General features: G+C 41.1%; 1 protein-coding gene across 2 annotated transcripts; it reads right to left on the minus strand.

The window, feature by feature from the left end:
* Nucleotides 1–2,662: 2,662 nt before the first annotated feature.
* On the minus strand, nucleotides 2,663–19,623 carry FAM98A (family with sequence similarity 98 member A). Of its 2 annotated transcripts, none has more exons than XM_034061181.1 (9): nucleotides 19,487–19,623; nucleotides 19,075–19,153; nucleotides 15,977–16,125; nucleotides 15,070–15,204; nucleotides 11,860–12,044; nucleotides 9,425–9,505; nucleotides 8,101–8,217; nucleotides 5,112–5,279; nucleotides 2,663–3,574 (listed from the first exon to the last, which is right to left on the minus strand). In XM_034061181.1, the coding sequence occupies exons 2-9, from the start codon at nucleotides 19,125–19,127 to the stop codon at nucleotides 2,876–2,878; spliced, it is 1,587 nt and encodes a 528-aa protein (XP_033917072.1). In that variant the 5' UTR covers nucleotides 19,128–19,153; nucleotides 19,487–19,623; the 3' UTR covers nucleotides 2,663–2,875. The 2 variants fall into 2 exon arrangements, with proteins under 2 accessions (XP_033917072.1, XP_005145405.2); XM_005145348.3 differs by lacking the exon at nucleotides 19,487–19,623 and adding an exon at nucleotides 19,319–19,376.
* Nucleotides 19,624–21,134: the final 1,511 nt, after the last annotated feature.

Here is a 21,134-nt window from a genome sequence, read left to right on the forward strand (position 1 = left end):
CGGAGCATCATACAGAGAATAACAAAGCAGTGGCTGTTCACTTTCATTAATCAAAGCTGCTCTCTCTACATATACAAAGCATGTTTTCTTTGGGGAACAAAGAAGTCACAACACACTATGAGGAAACAACAGAGTAAGGAAAAACAACAGCTGGCAGAAGCAAAGTGTTTTCTTTCCTGTTGGAAAAGTAAAGCCTCCTGTTTTGCCTTCTGAGTTTAAAAAACAACTTTCCCCCTCAAACAGCAGTGAATCCAGATTCAGCTTACCCTAAGTCCTGGAAGAGGGAGAAGGATAAGCAACATATTTTGAGGAGAAAAAGCTATCTGGAATAAGGAGCAAGGGAAAGCTCTGTGCTCCTACCTCATCCCAGCATGATTTCACCATATCACAGGGTGCAATAGTGAGACTATCCACTGCAGCAACACTCATAGCCTTGCAAAGAAACTGGGAACTCTAGCACAGAAAGAACTCTCTGAAGGTGCAGATGCAACACAGCCAGAGGCTCTCTGAAGAGCCTCCTGTGCTCCCTCTTGCTAGGAACAAGTTTGCAGCACCCTAACGCACTAACAGAAAACACCAGCTTCTTTCCAGTGAGGAGCACTGTGAAAAAAAAGCAGAAGCTGTCAAACTGAAGATATGACATTCCCAGCAAAAGGCTCTTTAACTCTGTCAACCTCTCCACCTTCACCACTCCAGGACTGACCCAGCTGTAAGAATCTTAATTCTTAAAACCCCCACTATTTTTTTTTGTATGAATGCAGCTTGTCACCAGCTAATGCTCACAACAACACACTGCTCTTCCACAGAGATCTATTCTCTGGAGCATCCCGCTTTAAGAAACCATCAATACCTTTTTGAAGCAGCAAAATTCATTTTTAGATGTTCATAATTTGAACTATATTATGCTGAGATAGATCTATATCGATGATCCTCCAGGACCTGGATTCAATATAGAAAACTCTTCCCTTGTCAGGCTTGACAAATTTGTCTGAAACACTGAAAAAGGAGAAGGGACATTCAGACTCTTAAGTGCCTTTCAGAGACACCTTCGCTTCCAACCCCTGGACCGCTAGCAGCACCTAGTGGCCACAATAAATTAAACAGGAGATCTTCACACTGATCATAGACGGAAACACAGAAATCAATGCTAAACAACGTTTATCATCTTATTTTCTCAATTAGCTCGGATTACAGAAACACTAGCAGTACACAGATTCTCTTAGATGCTCGTGTTATTTACTTCTATAACCTAAGGAACTCCTCCTGCCTGCATCAACATGAATTCAGCTCCAAGGGCACTGCAGCTAACCAGAGACTGCCATCAGCATATGCTCTGCTACAGCAATCCAAGCACAGTAGCAGAAACCTACATTTTCCACAAGTCTGGAGAAGCCCAGACGAGTTCCCAGAAGCAGCATACCATGCTCACATGGTATTCAGGAGCATAACTTGGGAGATGGGTGCTCACACTGCCTAATAACAACTTTACACTGCAACCCCTAAGAGAGAGTACCACATCCTGCTACACCAGTTCAAAAGGAGGAACAGAACAAAACTCGGAGCAATTGAAGACCAGTTCCCTCCATCTGCTTCTGTTTTGACAGCTTCTCAGCAGGTAGAAAGCAGAGTACGGCTGGGACAACTACAACATCTAAAACAGATCAAAATGTACATTAGATGAAGCATGCAGCCATTCCCAGCTACTGTAGTAACTGCTTTTTACTACCAAGAAGAAAAAGAAACTGAATCAAAGTGAACATAAACATACTTTTATTGCTCACCTTTTATACAACAGCACACCTTCAGCCATTTTCTTTCACAGCTTGACAATGTTTATGTACACAAAAAACCCAGCAAGAAGCATTTTGTGGCTTTCAGTAAAGAAAAAAACAAAACAAAACAAAACAAAACCAAAACAAACCAACCAACCAACATCAGAACACCAAACTCAGCCAGGCTTTGTTTTCTGCAGCAATAATAAAAGGGCTTCCTCCAGGCAGGAACTAATCTTCCTAGGCCGTAGTGCATTTCCTTAAAAAGACAACCCCCAAAACAAATTGCCCTAGATTTGCTAAGCCAGTGGTATTAACTCGCAAATAAATCTGTCATTTCTTCTAGCTGATTTCAAGTAAAAATTAGGTTTGAAGAGGAGCAACTTGTTTTGGATGGATGCAGGTCAGTTTTAATTGCCATACCTAACTACAGGCCTACACACACTATCGGTTCACAATTTAGCTTAGTTCTAAATGATCTTTGCAGATTTTGGCGGTGGTCAGTCTTCCGAGTTGAACAGGTGGGAACATGTTGTCTAGCAGGAGATAAGGCTACCGGATATGGCATCCACAGGAGAGCTCATAGAATAGACAAAAAACCTGTTTGCCAGAGGGAGTTCACTGTGTGTCTGAGCACGTGTCTAACATCTTTGTGACTAAAATGAGGCCAGCAAGCCAGAAAGCCATACTCAGAACTGGTTTTAGAACATCTGATTGCACAGAGATTTGGGGGAAGAACACAGTTCTATTGTGTATTATAATACACAAATTTGACCAGACAGGTCTTGATATTTTTTTAAATCAAAGCAGAAGGCAAACACAGCAGGTAGTTTCAAAACAAAAGTGTTCTGAGTAGAAGGAACCAGAACAACATCTAAAACACATGATGTTTAGGATGCAATGCGTAGTGATGATGCATTAAATTCAGACAAACTGTGGGCAGAAGTCTACAAAACGTGGTACTTTCCTCAGTGCAAAACATCCCACCCAAAGGATTCTACCTGCCACGTACCAACCTGTACTACTCAAGCAGTGATTAAGCCAGGCCTCTGAAACCAGGTTTCTATTACATGAGCTCTGCTGAAGTGAAAATTTTAGCAGCCTCAGCTTGTGAAATGTCTTCCTTGTCCAAAGCCAGACTGATTATACTGATAACCTCCATGCTGGAAATGCTGCTCAAACTGCCCCCCTTGATTAAAGTTCTGCCCACCTCTGCCCCCCCAGCCTCCTCCTTGTCCTCCACGGCCACCACGACCACCCCGACCACCCCTCCCTCCTCCACGGCCACCCCCTCGGTCACTGTGTCCCCCACCATCTTGATATCTGTTGTCTTGCTGGTAGCCACCACCACCACCCCCTTGGTAGCCACTTCCTGAATATGAAGGTGACTGGTAGCCACCATAGCCTCCCCCTTGGTAGCCACCGCCACCGCCGCCGCCACCACCACCGTGGTAGCCACCTGTTTGAAAACCAGCATCTCTGTAGTTGCTCTCCCTGTAGCTGCCATCTTGGTAGCCACCACCTCCCCCATCTGTCCAACCTCCTTGAAGCTTGTTTCCTCTTCCACCTCCTCTGCCACCATGATCATAACCACCACGTCCTCCTCGTCCCCCTCGATCGTGGCTTCCTTGTTCATAACCTCCTCTCCCTCCATATGAGGATTCATAGCCACCTCTTCCTCCTCTGCCACTGCCTTGTTGTGGACCAGCCTCTGGTCTTTTCTGCCACGGTGGCATCTCAGGAGGTGGCGGTTCGATTTCATTGGGCCTTCCTCCTCTGTCAGGCACTCTGCCCATTAGCACCTGCAAATGGAAAGGAGAACTGCCATAGGAGATGTAACACCTCACAGGAGAGTCACATTTACTGATACACACCACAAACAGCAGCAGCTCAAAAGTTCTTACATCCAGAGGATTTCATCAAGGCAAACTTTTGTCTGTTTCAATGTGTTAGAACTTCGTCTTCAGCTAATAAAAACTGAATCTAGTACTCCAAGCACTGCTAACTGGGTGCTTTTTCGGAGACCTGGGCTTTTTGTTCAAACAGGAGACACCCCAGCAGAGGCAGCATCAATACAGCCTTTCACTGAACTGTTTATTAGTGCAGACTGCTAATCTCAAACAAACACAAGTACACCACCACCAGCGTTTCTTTCCTAACCGTCACTCTGAATTGCTGTAGAAGCCATCAGCTTAGTAAACAAAGTGCAAAGATTCCTATTTTTCAGTAGGGACATGCAAAAACTTACACACCAACAAAGAGGTGCTAGACAGCACTAATCACAGTTGAGCAAGTCTCCAGAGGTCTTTAGCTGCCTAAGGGTGCTGGGACATTAAGAATTTAGCAAGACTGACAGTGGGACAGGACATTTGCATTGCTTCAGGTTTTAAAGTGATGTGACAGAAGCAGAAGTAGAAGTAGGTTACTTTGTTACTGTCTTGGAAAACATTCAATATTGGTAATTTAATATTGATTAATATTGAGATAAGTTAACACAATATGGATCAGCACCAGAGCAGTATTGCATTCCCAGTAACACACACATGCAGTCTGATGATACAGTCACATCTGTCTTCCTACTTAATTTCTTACATTCCATGCTCCAACTACACTTAAAAGGTGCAAAAATTATTTGGGGGGGAGGTGGGTGATCAAATCAGCACACCACCATTCCATGCTAAATTAATTACAGCTTTACCTGAAATACAGATGGCAGCCAGAAGGCAGAAAAAGCATGCATGTATGCCCACAAATTTTAAAGTACTATGTACACCACTGTACATAGCTACTGAGCTTCAAGTTCAGCACATGTACATCTATGAGCTATTACTCATGTGTAATCATAATTTTTGAAACAAGTTGCTTAGTCTAAATCATATTCCTACTATGTCAGTACTAAAATTACACACTTGACTATAATCTTTTTTGTGCACACAGAGGAATCTTGAGATCCTTGTTTTGTGCTCTTAATACATTCTATACACATAGACTAGAAACAAGATTACTATGTAGGCATTAATTTAGGCACAGTGACAGAATTAGGTTGCAGCAGGGTAATGAAATCAGTAATACCAGTAAGAGAGCACACGCTTGCTCCCACTGAAAGTTATCAAAAGATATTGCAGCAATTTTTTACTGCCCCTAAGAAGAGGCACTCTGAACCTAAACAGGTGAAACTGGACTTCCTATAATGCACTGATGCATAATCTGGAGTACATAAACATTAAGTTTCTTATCCTTTATTTCCAATTTTACAATCCTAAAAAAAGTAGGTTTTATTACTACATTCAAGTTACATAAATATATATAACAGAACAGATCATTTGTCACCAAAGGTACCTTATTAATGGCACATGCACTCTTCTCTCGGATGGACCCACTGCTTGTTCTCATGATCTTTGACAGATCCTGCCGAGCTGCCAAGAGATTTGCTATGGAAATAGTGCACTTAGTGGACAAGAGGGCACGTTTCGGCTGGTAGACTTTAGCCAGTTTTTCTGTTTGACTCTATCGAAGAGAAGAAAACCAAAACCCAGTCAGTAAAGTAATAAGAAAGCAATGGGACACCTCACCAAAAGAATCAAATTAACACTGAAGACACTACTGCAAATAGAAACATATATATATATATAAACATCAGTGAGAACCACCACTTTGTAACTACAAATCACTGCAACAAAGCTAGCATTTCTCAAATTCATTACTTAAGTAATACAGGAAAGACTATTCCGACTGGACTGCCAAAACACTGAAGAACTGACAGTTTTAGGATTAACAATATATACATGCAGACTGTGTTACTTTCAGGCAGTCAAACACAGAAGTGTGACATATAGTTATACAAATTACTGCTAATGGCTAAAAGATACTGAAAATGTAACATGCCCGTGTCCAGCCTCCAGACTTCCTCCTGTGCCTGCACCCTGACCCACACCCATTCCAGTTAGACTAGCATCAGGGTATCTCAAACACTCTATCTGCTGGAAAAGGCTGCGTTAACTCTTTCACACTCTTTACTGCAGCCAGCTTCTTCACAAAAGCAAGCCATGGGAAGTGTGCTAACAGAACTAAAGCTCTCAAGAGCTTGTTCTAATTCAGTCCTTTGTCTTCCATATGTAGTGCCCAAGCTAGAAATGAGATCCTACACATCAGCTTTACTTTGTATGCAATCTCTCTCTACTGCCTTTTGCCATTAACCATACTGTTTTCTTCAAACATCTCAAAGGTGTCTCAGCAGTTTTCCAACTGACAGACACAACAGAATTTTGTGCTACAAGCCATGAGATAATACGCAAGTTACATCTATCTTCAGTTATCAACAGTGTATAATGTGTGATGCAGTTAGGATAAACTAGATTACAATCTGCAGACAGACAGAAGGGCTGCTGTTTGTCTGGAACCCAGATGACAACAGTGGGGTCAGAAAAAAAAGGTTTTCCAACAATTCCCTTGAAAGGTCAAAAACTTAGGAACAAATTTTAAAATCCTGTTTTCCATCTGAAGGCAGAAAACTGCAACTGGGAAGAACTGAGAGCATGTATTTCCAAGTGTCTCAGTGGCAAGTTTTCAGAGCCAAAAGCTTCTATGTTTGTATTACAATTTGAACAGGAAAATATGCATGTCATTTACTTGATGCTAGCTAAAGACAGAAGAAGCAACAGTGTTCACTAGAGCCTTAGTATGTTTTTCCCTGGGAAGTTTGACTGAGATCTGAGCACAGTATTCTGGTGCTATGGTATTTTTCTTTTCAGTGAAACTTGAAATTTTGCAACTTTAAAACCCCCTAAGAACAGGCTATGAAGTTTTTACTGGTGCTTCTATTATCTGGAGAAGTAACTAAATAGTTATAGTACTGTATTCTGATACTTTTCGAATTTTAAAATTAAAAGAAAAATATTAAAATTATTACCATAATGTATTAAAGCATTGCTAAAAGCTACTCTTAAAACAAACTACTGCAAGTATGGCATACCGTAACCATATTCCCCAGTATGAGTATGTTATGGTCCTAAAAAATTCAGACTTGCATTTCAAGAGATAGAAATGCATACAATCTGTGGGCTTTGTGAAAGGATTTCATGCAGCTAGTCAACTTCAAAAACATTTGAGAATTGTCCCAGAAAACAAACAAAAACCAAACATGGATTTGGATGCCAAAGCTGTAATACAATCAGAAGTCCCTGGCTTCTAACCTAATCCATACTTTTGCCCATTTTCACTATTAAAGTATTCAAACAATCAGATAGTTCTTCAATCTTCTACTAAAAACCCTGAAGAATATAAGGTTTAAGAGACAGTACATCAGCAGAAGTCCTACTCAAATAAAAAAATAGAACAGGGAGATGTCACAGTTTATTATTAAAATACAGTTGCCTTTTGAATAAATCATTTCTTAAGAAAAAACATTTGGTGATTCACGTCACAGTTTATCACTAATAACTCAGTTTCAAACACTGCCAGCAGCATAATTAACAGTTAGCAGATCTGGTTTAGTCCTAAAAAAAAAATGTACTATTCCTTAAATTCTGTCATCGTAAATGCTCCATCCCTGGCACTGTTTAAGTCCAGACAGAGCCTTGGGCAACATTGTCTAGTGAGAGGTGTTCCTGTCTATGGCAGGGGGGTTGGAACTGGATATCTTATGGTCCTTTCCAACCCTAACCATTCTATGATTCCTTTTTCACTATGAAATGCAGGTACTAGGGAAAACATGTAATTATTTTTAAAAATGGGGAATGTATCACATAGTCAGAGAGAACAGATGTCACGACACAGCTACTTGCACAGTTCAGACAAAAGAAGCACAAAAAATATTACCCTGTCTATAAGGAAAGAACATATACTGCCTTAGCAGCTCTTATCATGTACATCTGTGGAGCTGTGCAGACACACTTTGAGTTAAAGAAACCTGATCACTGAGGACAATAGAAATTAAGTTTAGGGATGGTCAACAGGAAGATGTTTTTCTACCATCACACAGACACGGCATGTAATGATTCACATTATGGTACTCTGAAATACAAACAGCTGGATCTCCACTTTTCTTTTTTCCTAGTGGCCTATTTAGCTGTATGTGGTGGCTTTGGTGTACAGCTAGTTACACATGGTCTATCTTCTCATTTTATATAATGTTTTAAAATCCAACAAAATAGTTTTAAGGAAAATCTTTTAGACATCTTACATCATGAAGCTTCTTTAGAAACTGAAACCAAAAAAAGACAAGACCTGTGGTTATTTTTACTCATGAAGGATGAAACAATGAGAGACTTTTCCTGAGATACTTATTATAGAGCATTACCACCAACCAGGACTTCATAGCAAGTTGTACCTTAGCTCTATCTGACCAGCCAAAGGACTGCACAGTAACATCCAAACGTTTCACTAACAGTTTTCTTCGGACTTCATATTCGTTGACTATGGCTTGATTAATTGCTTCAATTTTTTCCTGAAAAAAATAATTTACAAACATAACCTATAGATTACAGATAAAATGTTTCTACTTAAGATAATAAAGTATGTGAATGGAAGAGAAAAAGACACAGAGATATTAAACAGGGCCTAAGCCTGCCATTATCTCCCTTGTCAAATGGGCTCATAGCGAGCTCTTCCTGCTGACACGGTTTTCCTGAGGTCTTCAAAGGCTCTGTTACCCTCACATTAAGCCTTCTACCATTTCTAACAGCACAGCTGCCTGTTTTTCAGAAGAGACATAGAAACTGCACACACTACTGAGGCTTTTCTCAACACCTAGCAGAAATGAGAAAATACTATATGCAACAAGCTGAAGGAGATGCAAGGACTAACTAAGTCCAGGGACTATGGTGTCTTTGCCTTCTTAAAAAGTAGTATGCTTAAGGATAGATAGAGGACTAAGTCAAGTAGTGTAAGAGGATCTTGACTAAAGCACAATCTGCATACAGACAACAGTGCCCTTATGGTGAAAAGCCAGCATCAGAAACGAACTTGGTAGCAGAGGGCTGTACAGCCACAGCTACAGTTGAGATATGCACCATTAAGGAAACAATTTATGTATTGACTGATGCCTGGCTGGAAGGGGGTGGCAGGGCCTACTGTCAGCTTCAACAGTACAAACACTGAAGGAAGCAGACTTCAGCTTTAAGCAAGAGACACAGAAGAGACTTGCAGTCTTGCAGCAGTGGCCATAGCTTTGTGTTGGTACAGCAACAGCACCTAAACCAGACACCATCCTTCTAGAACAGCAGACAAAACCCAGAGGAAGATGGTTGTGGTTCTGTGGCCTATGGGCACAGCCTCTCCCACTTTCCACCTGGACACTACGAGTTCCTTGGAGAAAAAGCTATGAGAGAGACAGACTACTCCAACAAGACAGAGGAGGAAAATGATGGAAAAACACACAAGCTAGCTGGAAAGAAGCCAAAGGTCAACACCACCACTTTAAGTCTCCTTATTATGGAAAACTTTTGCCTGCATCTGCCCATATAGATTCATGAACATAAGAACTTACCAGATGCTGAAAATTTATTGCACCGATATGTATGTAAAATACTACAAGCAACTGTCTTCTCTTCAGAAAAGGATGAGGAAATTTTGCAAAGCTACACACAGAATCAAGATCAATATTTTATATATCTGAAAAAGGGAAACAGGCTGTAATATCTGCAACTACTTACCCAGTGAGCAGGTCCCAGTTGTTTCTTCAATAAGGGTTTTCCAACATGATTAGGTGGAACCTTTGCTAGTGTTTCCTTCAGCTGTTAGGAGACGTATAAAAATATAAGCATCAGCTAAACCAAAATTACCTTTTGAAGGTTCAAATTACAGGTGATGACAATTGCATAGTCATAGGCATGACAGAGAAAACTCCAATAAAGTTGTTTTCTCTGAGACAGAGAACCAAGCACCTTTCTTTTGGAAAGCAGCTATTTTTATATTTCTGGTAGTCTCGGCTGTAATTATTTAAAAGTTAAGAGAAGGGATGACAGAGTAGATCTACAGTTAAAACAGAAAGATCCTATGAGGTACAGCTACTCTTGAGGACAGAGGGATTAGTCTACACATCACCTCTCTAATTCAGAGAAGAAATACACTTGTATCAAAAAGGTTTGTATTAAGACAACGTGAAATACAACATGATCTAAAGAATCAAAAGGAGAAAATCTTCAATATGAAAATTTTCATTTATCTTGCATTTCTAAAGTTTGGGAACAACTTTGGTTGCCTATTCCCATCTTGAAATTTCTGAGGATTTCAAGGGAAGAAATGGAATAGTAGTGACAAAGACTTAGGTCAAAGCAGGCTGGAGTTATAAAACTTCACTTTTCCACTGATGCAAACCATGTTTTTCAATTTCCTTGGCTGTTGATTCCAGCAGCTGATTTAACAAATTCAGTGAGCTGGTTTTCCAAAGGTACTGAGCCTAATTTGTCTAACTTGAAGATTTTAAAACCAAGTGCTTTCAGAATAGCAGAGGTAGCAATTCACTCAAGTATCAGCAGTTTGGTGTTTTTTAATGGGGTAGATCATTAACAAAGAGAGTAAATTACACAAAGATCCTACCCCAAACTGTACTATGTACGTGCAAAGAAAAAGATTTCCATGTGCTAGATTAGAATATTGCCATTCTAAGACTCACTTTTTTAAAACACAAAAATTTTGGGGTGATCTCTTATCACAACTATCATCTTACACTCGAAAGGAAATTTTTCACTGTAACTTTTCATATTTTGCTTAACTTTGTGATATATTTTCATTTACAAATTCCAGTAAGTTTTTCAGGTCTTAGTCAACTTCCTTTCCTTCTCAAATACTACCAACATCTGAACTGTTTGGACTGTAAGCACAAGAGCTATATATAATTCCTAAGAAATTCTGTAGATTAGAAATCCCTGATGTATTTTATTAAACCATAAGGAATGTTCAGGTTGTTTGGGTTTTTTTAGTATGACTACCTATGGATATAAATCACTCAGATAACATTTAACCTTGCAAGACAATGAAATAGAAAAGTCAGTTAGAAAAACAAAACAGAATTCCCAGGTTAAAAATATTTTTACCTACTTTGGATTCTGCATTTTTAAGTCTCTTTCACCAGCAAAGCTTGCTAGTATTGTTCATTGGTAGGAATATTTTCTACTTTTATAGAAAATGGAAGCACACTATCTAAATATTTAATGACCGTGACAATACCAAAACCAGAAAGCATACTGCTTCCATTCTACACCTTAAGGCTTTTTCTGGAAAAAACACCCTCCACTTCTTAAAGAGGTAAATCTAAACTGATTTCTTCCAAAGAAATGAAGCACTATTTTCAGTTGCTTGGATTTAAGTATAATGCAACTAAAAGGTTAGTCAAAAATCTTCTCTGAAAGTATTTTAGGGCACTTTGTAATCACATCTGTTCTTTTAAAGTTCACAAAGATTCTTTTCTGTTGTTTTGCTCCCCCCTATCCTGCAAGCTAAGCTAGTTAATGTAACTTAAAGAATTCCTTTCGCCCACCTTTGGTCTGTGCACTGGACAGTCCATTCCACTTCATTTCTCTGCTTTATAAAAATTACTCAAACAAAAGTAAATTTCTTTCAAAAAGAACTCACAAAAAACTGAAGAACACATACATGTAAAAGATCAAAAACTAAATGGAACTCAAGAACCAATGAAGCTTTATGGAAAAGGTGTAAACTTGACTTCAGTTACAACACCTTTTAATCTAAACATTTTTTCAAATAGTAGATTCCTGTAGAAATTTGTTAATTTGCGTATTTTTTGAAATACATTTCTCCTTAACATTCTTCCTGAGGCCTAAGCTCAGCATTTTCCATGTCTTCTGCAACAGGTGATGACATTAAAGCCTAGAGCAGAGTAAGAAATACCTCACCCTGGAAGGCAATGATAGCAGTAGTCCCTGACCTCACGCCTTGGCATGGAAAAAGCCTTTAAACTCATCTTCAAAATCTTGACTCTTGGCATACTCAGTAAACCATGTTAGCTCTCCTTCACAATTCCAACACTCAAGTTTCACAAGAGGCAAATCTTTCTCTGGTAGCAGAACTATTTTCCATCAAAACAGAAACATCATAAATATTCTAGTTTTGTTCCTTTGGATCTTACTTTTTTTTCAATTCCACTGAAGAACTGGAACATCGTTATGTTGGCGGGAGGCTTGGACATGCCTAAAGCAATACATATGCCTTTTAGCTCCTGAAAGACTTCACTGCCACCTCCTTCCTGTGCTTTTTTAGGGGGGGCATTCACGCACAGCATTCTGGCAGCTTCCAGTTCTGAGATGAGGTATGCTGGGGTAAGAAAAATTATATTTCAGCATCAGATATAGCCGAGTTAAAGCATTTTAGAACCAGTGAGAACTCAAGTGCTTACAATGAAAAAATATGCAAATGCACTGTTTTAGAAAGAGTGAAGGCTACAATATTGGTATCCACAGAACACTCATATTTCTCATAATCACTGAGCCCAATGCTAGAAACACAACAAACAGGGGAAAGGTTTAGTACGACCAATAAAAGGCTGAAAAATATCCCTATGATTCCAACAGGTATTAATCAGAGTTCAACACAGCACAGCTCTTTTCCTTCAGGCTTTGCCCAGCAAAGACAGGAGACTAGGAACATGGAAATAAGCAGGATGAGGGACTGGGATATACACTTTAAGACAGACAAGCAACCACTGCTTGACGCTCTAGGAAACAACACAAGGAAATGAGCAGAGAGAAGTGAAATGTTGGATGAATCTCCTCTACTTCCACAGGCAAGATGCAGAATGGAAACAACTTTTAAAAGTACTATTAAGAATTCAAGTTTATAATAATTCCAGTGTCTTGAACCCAGGACATGCAGAAAGGAAGGCAGTAACTGATGAAACAGAAGCTAGAATGTCTGGAGTGCTGTTTTATATCAGAACTGCAAGAGCCTACAATCACATTGTTACTCTTTTATCAAACAAAATATTAAAATCATGATTTCTGAACATGGTATACACCCAAAATTTCAGTATCAGGTGTTGGCTGCAGTGATATAAATTTAGCACACTACTTTCACTTGTAATTGGCACAACTTTGAAGTTTGAATTCAAAAGAAAGAAAATAATGCACAGCTTTAGCAATACTTTTATCATGAATCATACTGGGTGACCATAACAGTAAAGTAAATAAGTACTTCTAAAAATAAGGACTGAGAAATAGATACTGCACTGATAAAGGTAGACTTGTGAGCAGTGATGTAATCCCACAGCTACACAAAAGCAGCTCACTACCTATAAAACTGTGCCAGATCAAAAGATGAAGAAAACAACAAAACATTTTAATGATCTCTAGAATTTTTCCTGTATCTCTAGAATATCTTCTACTAAAGACACAGAACACCTTTAAAGTATAAAATTCTTACAGCATGTAAAGCTATGAAGAATCCTTTCTAAATCCTTTCAAAGGTACTTTATACACATTTTTCTTTTATTTCATTTTCAGTTATTTACACCCCATTAGGACCTCCTGAAAAAAAGATACTAGCAGCAGAATTTCATGTCAAGAATTCAGAGCTCACATTCAAGCTACCACTGTGAGACATAAATGTTCTCCGAACAGTGATCCTTTTTTGCAGACCTTTTCTGAATGCATCTGAAACTCTTGCCCTTTCTATTTTGGCAGATGCCAGCATTAAATATGTTACTCTAGAGCTGCTGCACACCAAGACAATCCTGACTACTTACATTTATTTGGTGCTTTCCTCTCTGGGCAATACTGCTGCATGTTCCAATTGACATAAACTGTGCTGCATTTCATTAAAATGTAAAATATCCTGGCATACCACTGAGAAGTTTATTCTGTTTCTCCTTTAAAAGTCTGGGTTTATGGCATTATGGAATACTGTCCTGTCTCTGCTTCCTCCCAGGAGAGCATGCCTCCTCTGCCCCTCCTCACTGACAAAGCATGAGAGACTGAAAAGTCCTTGACAGGGGTAAGCATTACTTAGAAACAACTAAAACATCTGTGTGTTATCAACATTGTTCTCAGACTAAAGCCAAAACACAGCATGGTACCAGCTACTAGGAAGAAACATAGCTGTTACAGCTGAACCCAGGACAGATACGTTTAATTAGGTTAGCTTAACGTAGGTAAAGAAAGCTATGCAATTATCATGGTATACAAAAAAGGAATTTTGCATCTATTTCAATTCAAGAGTTGACAGTAAGTACAGTATTCTTGCCAGATGGGATACCAGAGTTCAGCAGCTGAACATGGCCTTATATTACCAAAACGTACATCACACATGACCTCTGGGATAAACTGTGTGTCATAGACAAGCCAAATTTATTAAATGGCTTGGCTTACAGAGAATAAGCTGAAGGGCAGACTATTTGAGCTACAAAGTAATTTAAATTTTTAATTACCTCACTGCATCTGACATTTTTGAGCATACTATCAAAATAAATTCAGACTAAGTCTTGCTACTCATCTTTCTCCTATTGCTGAAATACAGAACCTACTCTGTATTTTTTACATCTCAGCTGGGGCTCAACTAAATTTTCTGCTTTGAAAGTTAAAGGATCAGCAAAAACTGAGAAAGCAAACAGAACATTCAGTTATTTTAAGATCATATTAGAATTTGTATTACAATTTCTAACTCTTGACACTCTTAAAAAATTAATTTTTGTTTTGTTTTAATGTAAATCAACGATACATACATTTTCCAAATTTAAGTACTATTTCTTCCCCTCTAACATTTCCTAAGCAGGTGTAAAACCAATTTAGCTATTGAGATCTGCTGGGTGAAAGAGAAGACGTCACTGCTGCTCCTGCTAATTTCTTAAGAACTGATCAAAAGAACTGGCAGTCAGGATAAAACATTCTCTCTTTTTTTGAAATGATTCAAATTATTGTCAGAATGTAGGCAAATGCAAATCTTATTGCACCTCGCAAGTCCTCACAGTAGGGGTTCCAAAATGATGATGCACCTGACATTGGCTGTCATTTTTAACACCCTTCTAAACAAAGTTCAGTGGCTGAATCCTTACAGAAGTCTTCAAATTACTGCCTCTTCAGAGTACCTTTTGAGAAGTAACAGGACAGGCTTTTTGGTAGTGAATGTGAAAAAGGTTCATGCTCAGAGTCATTACAGAGTGACTGCTAAGTTTGAGACCCAGAAGCAGAATATTCTGACACTGTAATTTACAAGGAAAACTAACTCATAATTTTAGGCAACTTTTTATACATTGTGATAAAACAAAACAGTATCTCATTAAATGTAAGAAACAATACTATGATTCTTCACAAGAAGAGGTTTGCTTACAAGCACCCTTTTAACTTACTAAGCAGCAAGAGACAGTTCTTTTGATTATGAAGGCGTTTTGTCACATCTCCTGACGTTAATGACGTATATGGACAGTTCATTTCAGCCAGCAACCCACTCATTTCAAGTTGAAATTCTTCTGCTTCATTTGGACCTTCGAAGGAAAGGATAATAATTTGTTTACAGCTAATATATACATTTATATGGCTATGATTAGAATGAATTAGCTATTAGGAAAAAAAATGCTCTGCTCCAGCTGCTCTTTAACATTAAAACCCTGCTTTTAATGGAAGCCAAATGCATTTTTTGTGTTTCTCAAAGACAAAGCACAAACTACTTGGAGCCACAATAACCCTCATTATAGTAAAATTATGTTTCACATGAAGCTTTTCCCAGCTACAACAGACAGCCACTGACAACTTCTACAACGAAAAGTGACATTAAAAACATTGCAAATTTTACAGGGGTATTTTAAGTATTAACTAACTCTTCCCACTACAAATGTAGGGGAAAAAAATACATAGTAAGCACATAGTTAAGGTAACCAACAATAAAAAGAAAATATAGTTACTGTAGTTACTTCCATCAAAATAAAACCAGAAGCACTGAAATAAAAGTATTCGCATGATCTTATTAGAAAAAGACACTAATGCTTCCTTACACCTATCCAAGAAATTTAAAGTCTCCATGGTTGAAAAACTGAAAGAAAAAGCTAACTTCAGAAGAAAGACTGATTGATCCTCACTAGTATTTCACCCTCTACTGGCTGTTCATTAAGGAAATCTGGGGTGGAAAATACCCCAAGTCTGACAGCACGCAGATAATACTCCCTGGTGTAACAGATTAAACAATTGTCAGCCCAAATCTTTATGGCATGCAACAACACACATTAAGTGCATGTTTGTGCTACAGTTATAGCTACTTACTGTTAGTTGCCTGCACATTTTCTTCTAGTTTACAGAACAGCCGTAACTCAGATACCAACCAAGCACAGAGTTTGGTAAATTCAGGGGAGCTGGCTCCATGAGAGACTGCCTGAGCCAGCGCTCCGTCATCTAACAATGGACCTTTGTAACTGAAAAGTAAAACAAAAGCAGTTTAGCAATGTTTGCTACCACTGATGTCCTGTGATACGTTTACTTTATGCTGTGTACCTATTGAGAGATAAACACTCTCCACATCTGCAACACTGAACATCTAAACTGTAAGGTTCCTGCACTGAACTGTAAGAAAAAGCATACTGAAAACATCTGCGTAAACTCAGCATTTCCATGCACATTAGCTTACTGCCAAAAAGACTGCGTCACAAAAGATTATCATCAAAGCTTTTGTTCTGCAGAATGTTATGACATACAGTAACAACTTCTCTGCCTCTGTCTCTTGTTACTTACTATATACCTATCTAGGGAAAAAAAAGGTTCAAAGTATCATTCTTGAGCACTGCTTTACAGTAAGTTGAATGATTACTGCTGAAATAGTGTATCTTTCCTGTTGTTTCCTTGCATACATTCACACATGCCATGCAAAGCTAAGCCTTCAATATAAATGTTACTCAAGTAATCCGAAAAACAATATCCTCTTTTGAAAAATTCTCTTCTTAAACGGGCACAAGAAAAATACATAGAATTAGTTACCTGCATAAACAAAATGAGCAAAAAATCAGGCCTACTGTAAAAAGGCATGTCTAAAGATCAGATCTCAGAAGACAGTTTTCAGGACATCTGTGTCTCCTCCCCCTGAAACTCCGTCAGGGGAAGGAGGAAGAGTACGAAGAAGACTGCCTTGCTAGCCAGGTAGAAGCACAAAGTCAGAGCTTATAAGACTATTCAAGAAAAATGCACAGTATTATTTTGGTATACTGCACCCAAATCAGAAAGACATCCAGGAGTGAGCATAACTGACCAAAATCCCTCTTTCAAACTTCCTGGTAAAGTCACCCACTGTCACAGCAACCCAGTGAGTCCAGGCAACTCTTGGCAAACCTCTGACGTAAAAGTCTCCCACAGAGCAAATGAAAATGTTATTCTCTACACTTCATTCTTGTGCTTCACATCACTGTAGCAGCCTGCTACATCAGCCAGTGAAGTAGCTACACTCAAAAATAAGTTTTATCTCACAATGCAGCTCAATTAGCAACACTAAATTAATCTACTAGCAGCTACTGGAAGCTGTAATCTCGTGTATGACAACCCTCCTACATTACCACAGTAGGTTAGACAATTCCAACAGGCTAATTAGAACAACTGTCCCACAGATGTTTCAGACCTACATATATAGGAAGCTCTGGGACTCAGAAAAGAAGCATGCAGTTATACATCAAAGTAGAAGGGCAGTGATGACAAACCTTTTGCTTTGGCAAGATCTGGATTTAAGTCACCGGTCACATCAAAAACCCCCCTTCTATAACTCTTCTTTGCCAGATATGACATCTTGACTGTGTTATCTCTGATAATTATAACTTCAGTTATACATCTACTTGCCCAGTAATTGAATTCGCAGATTGCTGTCTGTTTCTTTTTCCTTCCATTCCTGCCAATGGCACATGTTCTAGAGCTACACTCCTTCCGGTGACATCATGCTGTCCATTTCGTTTGCTTTTTTCAACAGACTGACTTAAAAGACAAGAGGCTGCTATTTGAGCACCTCAAAATTCAAAAAGAAACAACTCTGATGTGCAAAGCTATTGAAAAAATTAAGTAATACATTAGAGATGCCTTCAGTATCTGGCTGGAAAAAATAAGCTGAACTATGAAGGATTATGGAAAAGTTTGAAACTTCAAACATCCCAGTCTTTCCAGACACAAGGCAACAAATTGTGTAGTCACATGCAATAATTTTCCCAGTTGTTATCAATACTGTGGAAGCCCCATGTCTTTTGTCCTCCAAATTTTCTTTTCAACCACTGTTGCCAATCTTGATATTTTATAATCTGCTTTCATTTTTCACTTTGTTGATGTCAAACATCAGCAACACTTTCTGTCTGCAATTACACAGATAAGGAGCACAAATCATAACTCCTTCGAGCCACTAATATCCTTCTAAACATAAGGCAGAAAAAAGAAGCCAAGCATGGTATATGCATCACAGCAGAGACTTTTTCATATTTCAGTCAGAGAAATACCTGCTAAAACAGAAACCTATTTGTGAAGTTTTGGAACTATCATCACCAACTTAGCCTGAAAATAGAATATTTTCTGGAGCGTGACGACTCTAGCCACAAAGTGAGTTATGGGAACGTAGCCAGTGTGTATAAATACAACTGTTCACATAAAACCAGCAGCAGTAAAATTCTAGCTGCCTCTTGTCTGAACTCCTAACAGTTTACAGACATGCAAGCTTACAGTATGACACCTTATTCTTGCTCTCCCTTTCATATTTATATAACCTTTACTGACTCGGACAGAGTAAGAGGTTTAAACAAAACACAGAAGTTTCCTGTGCTGTATTATATTAAAAAAAAAAGATGGAAGGGAATACTATAATTTGCTTCCTTCCCCCCCCCCCCCCCCCCCCATCTATTATTTTTCATTAAATATGAAGCCTGAAAGTTTTCTTTCCCTCTGGCTTCCTGTAAAAGGTTCTCCCTTCCCCACCCCCGGCTAGGGCCGCTCTGTGGATGAGAGGTGTTACCGATGAGATGGCACCACAAGAATGAAGCAGATCAGCACGCACTGAGAGGTAAAACGTTTGTAAAGGCCGGTACGGCTGACAACCTGCCTGTTGTACTCGGTGCTTCTCCAGAGCCCAGCCGACACCGACACCAGCCCAACCATTGGGGAAGCACCTCAGCTCTGAGGAACAGGGACCATTCCAGGGGGCCGCGGCCCTCCGCGGCGACACCGACCCAACCTGCCAGCGGCGCACGGCCATAGCCGCTTCCTGAGCCAGGGGCCAGCAGCGAAGCGCCCTCCTACCCCCTGGGCCACACCGGCTGCCCGCGGACGCCATGGCCCCGATAAAGGCCACCCACCCTTCCCCCATCGCTGACCCCGTGACGAGGCGTCGCTCGGCCCCGGGCACCTACCCCAGGTCTTCCAGCGACTCCAGAACGTCGCTCTCCAGGAGCTCGACCTCCATCCTGCGGCGGGGCACGGGGGGTGAACCTACGCGACAGCGGGACTCAGCTCTCCGGTACGGGCAAACCCGCCACCCTCCGCTCCGCTCCCCTCCCCTCCTCAGCGGCACACCGCAGCCCCGCTGGGGATCAGAGCCCACCCCCGCCCTGCACGGAGCTCCTATGCCGCGCCACCAGCCCCGGCTCCACGTACGCTGCTCACACGCTGCTGCACCGCCGACTGCCGGGTTGGCATGTCAGGGCGGGGAAGGGGAGGGAGAAGCAGGTCCCCGGCCTGACCCTTCACCCGGCTGCTCTCGGGCGGCCGGCTTCTATGCCTGATGTGAGCGAGCTCCCCCCGTGGCGGTGTCCACCTACCCACCGAGGCAGACAGCGTTGCTAAACGGAGACACGGGTGCTAGGACGGACTCCAGGTTGTTTCTGTGCGACAGAAGCCCGGGGTGAGCCGAGGATCCCACTGTTTTGCTCAGGCGTCACGGAGACAGGCGCAAGGGAAGGACCCCCTTTCCCAGCCGCGGAACCCACGCTGGAATGTGCCGTGTCGAGCAGCGTCGCGGGGACGCACGGAGGGGACGGGGCGGCGGAAGGGTCAAATTGCTCCAGTGAGCGGGCGCTTCCCCAGCCGGGAGGCCCCCGCTGCACTGCCGGGACCACAAGTCCCAGCATGCCATGCGCACGGCAGGGCCCCTTGCCGCCGCCGTAGGGAAGTTGGGGTTTGTGGCAGATGTGGTGGGAAATGGAGCTAATAAATGAAAATCACTGCGTCCGCGGGTCTCCTTTCTCCCTGGGGGGACGGGGGGGGACGGGGTGTTTGTGGATGACGGCCTGTCCGTGAGGGGATGGGGCCCCAGGGCCAGAGCACTGCCATGGCTGCGCTGGTTGTACCAGAGCTCTGTGCAGAGGGTGGAACTCCTCAAGGCAGTGCTCTGGCAGCTGTTTTAAAACTCATTTCTAACTTCGGGGGCAGGGGAGGAGTGTGACGCCGTTCACTTCTTTCGGTTGCTCACTCGCCATGGGTACAGAGGCATCATTAATACTGGAATATTAATTTAGGGGATAATTTGGCTTGCTCTGTCCAGTTCTCTTCAGGCAGCACTGCTGCATTGCCTGGTACGCAGCAGCTGTGCCGAAAACACATCGGTACTGAAAAGGGAGCATGGATCGGAGAGCAGAGTACGTTGTAATGGCAAGGACATGCCAGGGAAAGCCAGATATAACCGCAGTCTGTGCCCAGCAGTGAGCTGATGCTTCAGCAGAGGAGTCGTGGCTGCCTGTACTTCCTGAAATGGCTCTTGTCAGGCATTAAGAAGAAAAGCTGTGAGCAAATAAGGAGGGAATCTTGGAGCCTCAAGATAGGTAGGAGGGCAAAGAAACACTGCCTCGAAGGGCTAAAGAAGAAATTCTTCTTTAACAGACAGCTCGATCACTGGTTCTGCTATTAAAAGACAGGCCAATCTACACATTTAGGGGAAAATCACCTCCTGAACAGCAAATGTAACATGAAAGGAATATTGTGGGCATTCCTCTTTCTTTGTGCCCTTGCTTCTAGTGGTACAGTGATTTGTGAAGGGTGACTCTAAGCTGTTTCGTTTGTTAGAACACCAAACAGATTAAGGCTCCTGGCAAGCTGCTGGGCTAAACTTGGCTGTAAGAATTTCCTGCTTTTCCAATTTAGTCCATTCAGTTTGGATTTATTCAAAGCATCTCAGGTGTTCTGCCTGGGAGCCTTTCCTGCGTGCATAGTCTGAGTTGAGGGTCTGAGTGTTTGAGTTTTTCCCTCCCAAATTCAACACTGGAGCAGAAGTATTGTGACATTTAATTTAATGTAGTGGTTGGGTTCAGCTTGCTTGCACAGCTGGAAGTGTACAAAGCAGGGCAGGATATCCACAGTCTGCCCCTGCTCCTCCGTTGCTGCTTTGTATGGTCATGAGAATGTTTAGCCCTTATTTCTGGACCTTCTGCTTTTTTTCTTGCCCACAGACAGGGACTAAACATACAGTTTAAAAGCA

Source organism: Melopsittacus undulatus, chromosome 3 (assembly GCF_012275295.1).
Source record: "Melopsittacus undulatus isolate bMelUnd1 chromosome 3, bMelUnd1.mat.Z, whole genome shotgun sequence".
NCBI lineage: Eukaryota > Metazoa > Chordata > Aves > Psittaciformes > Psittaculidae > Melopsittacus > Melopsittacus undulatus.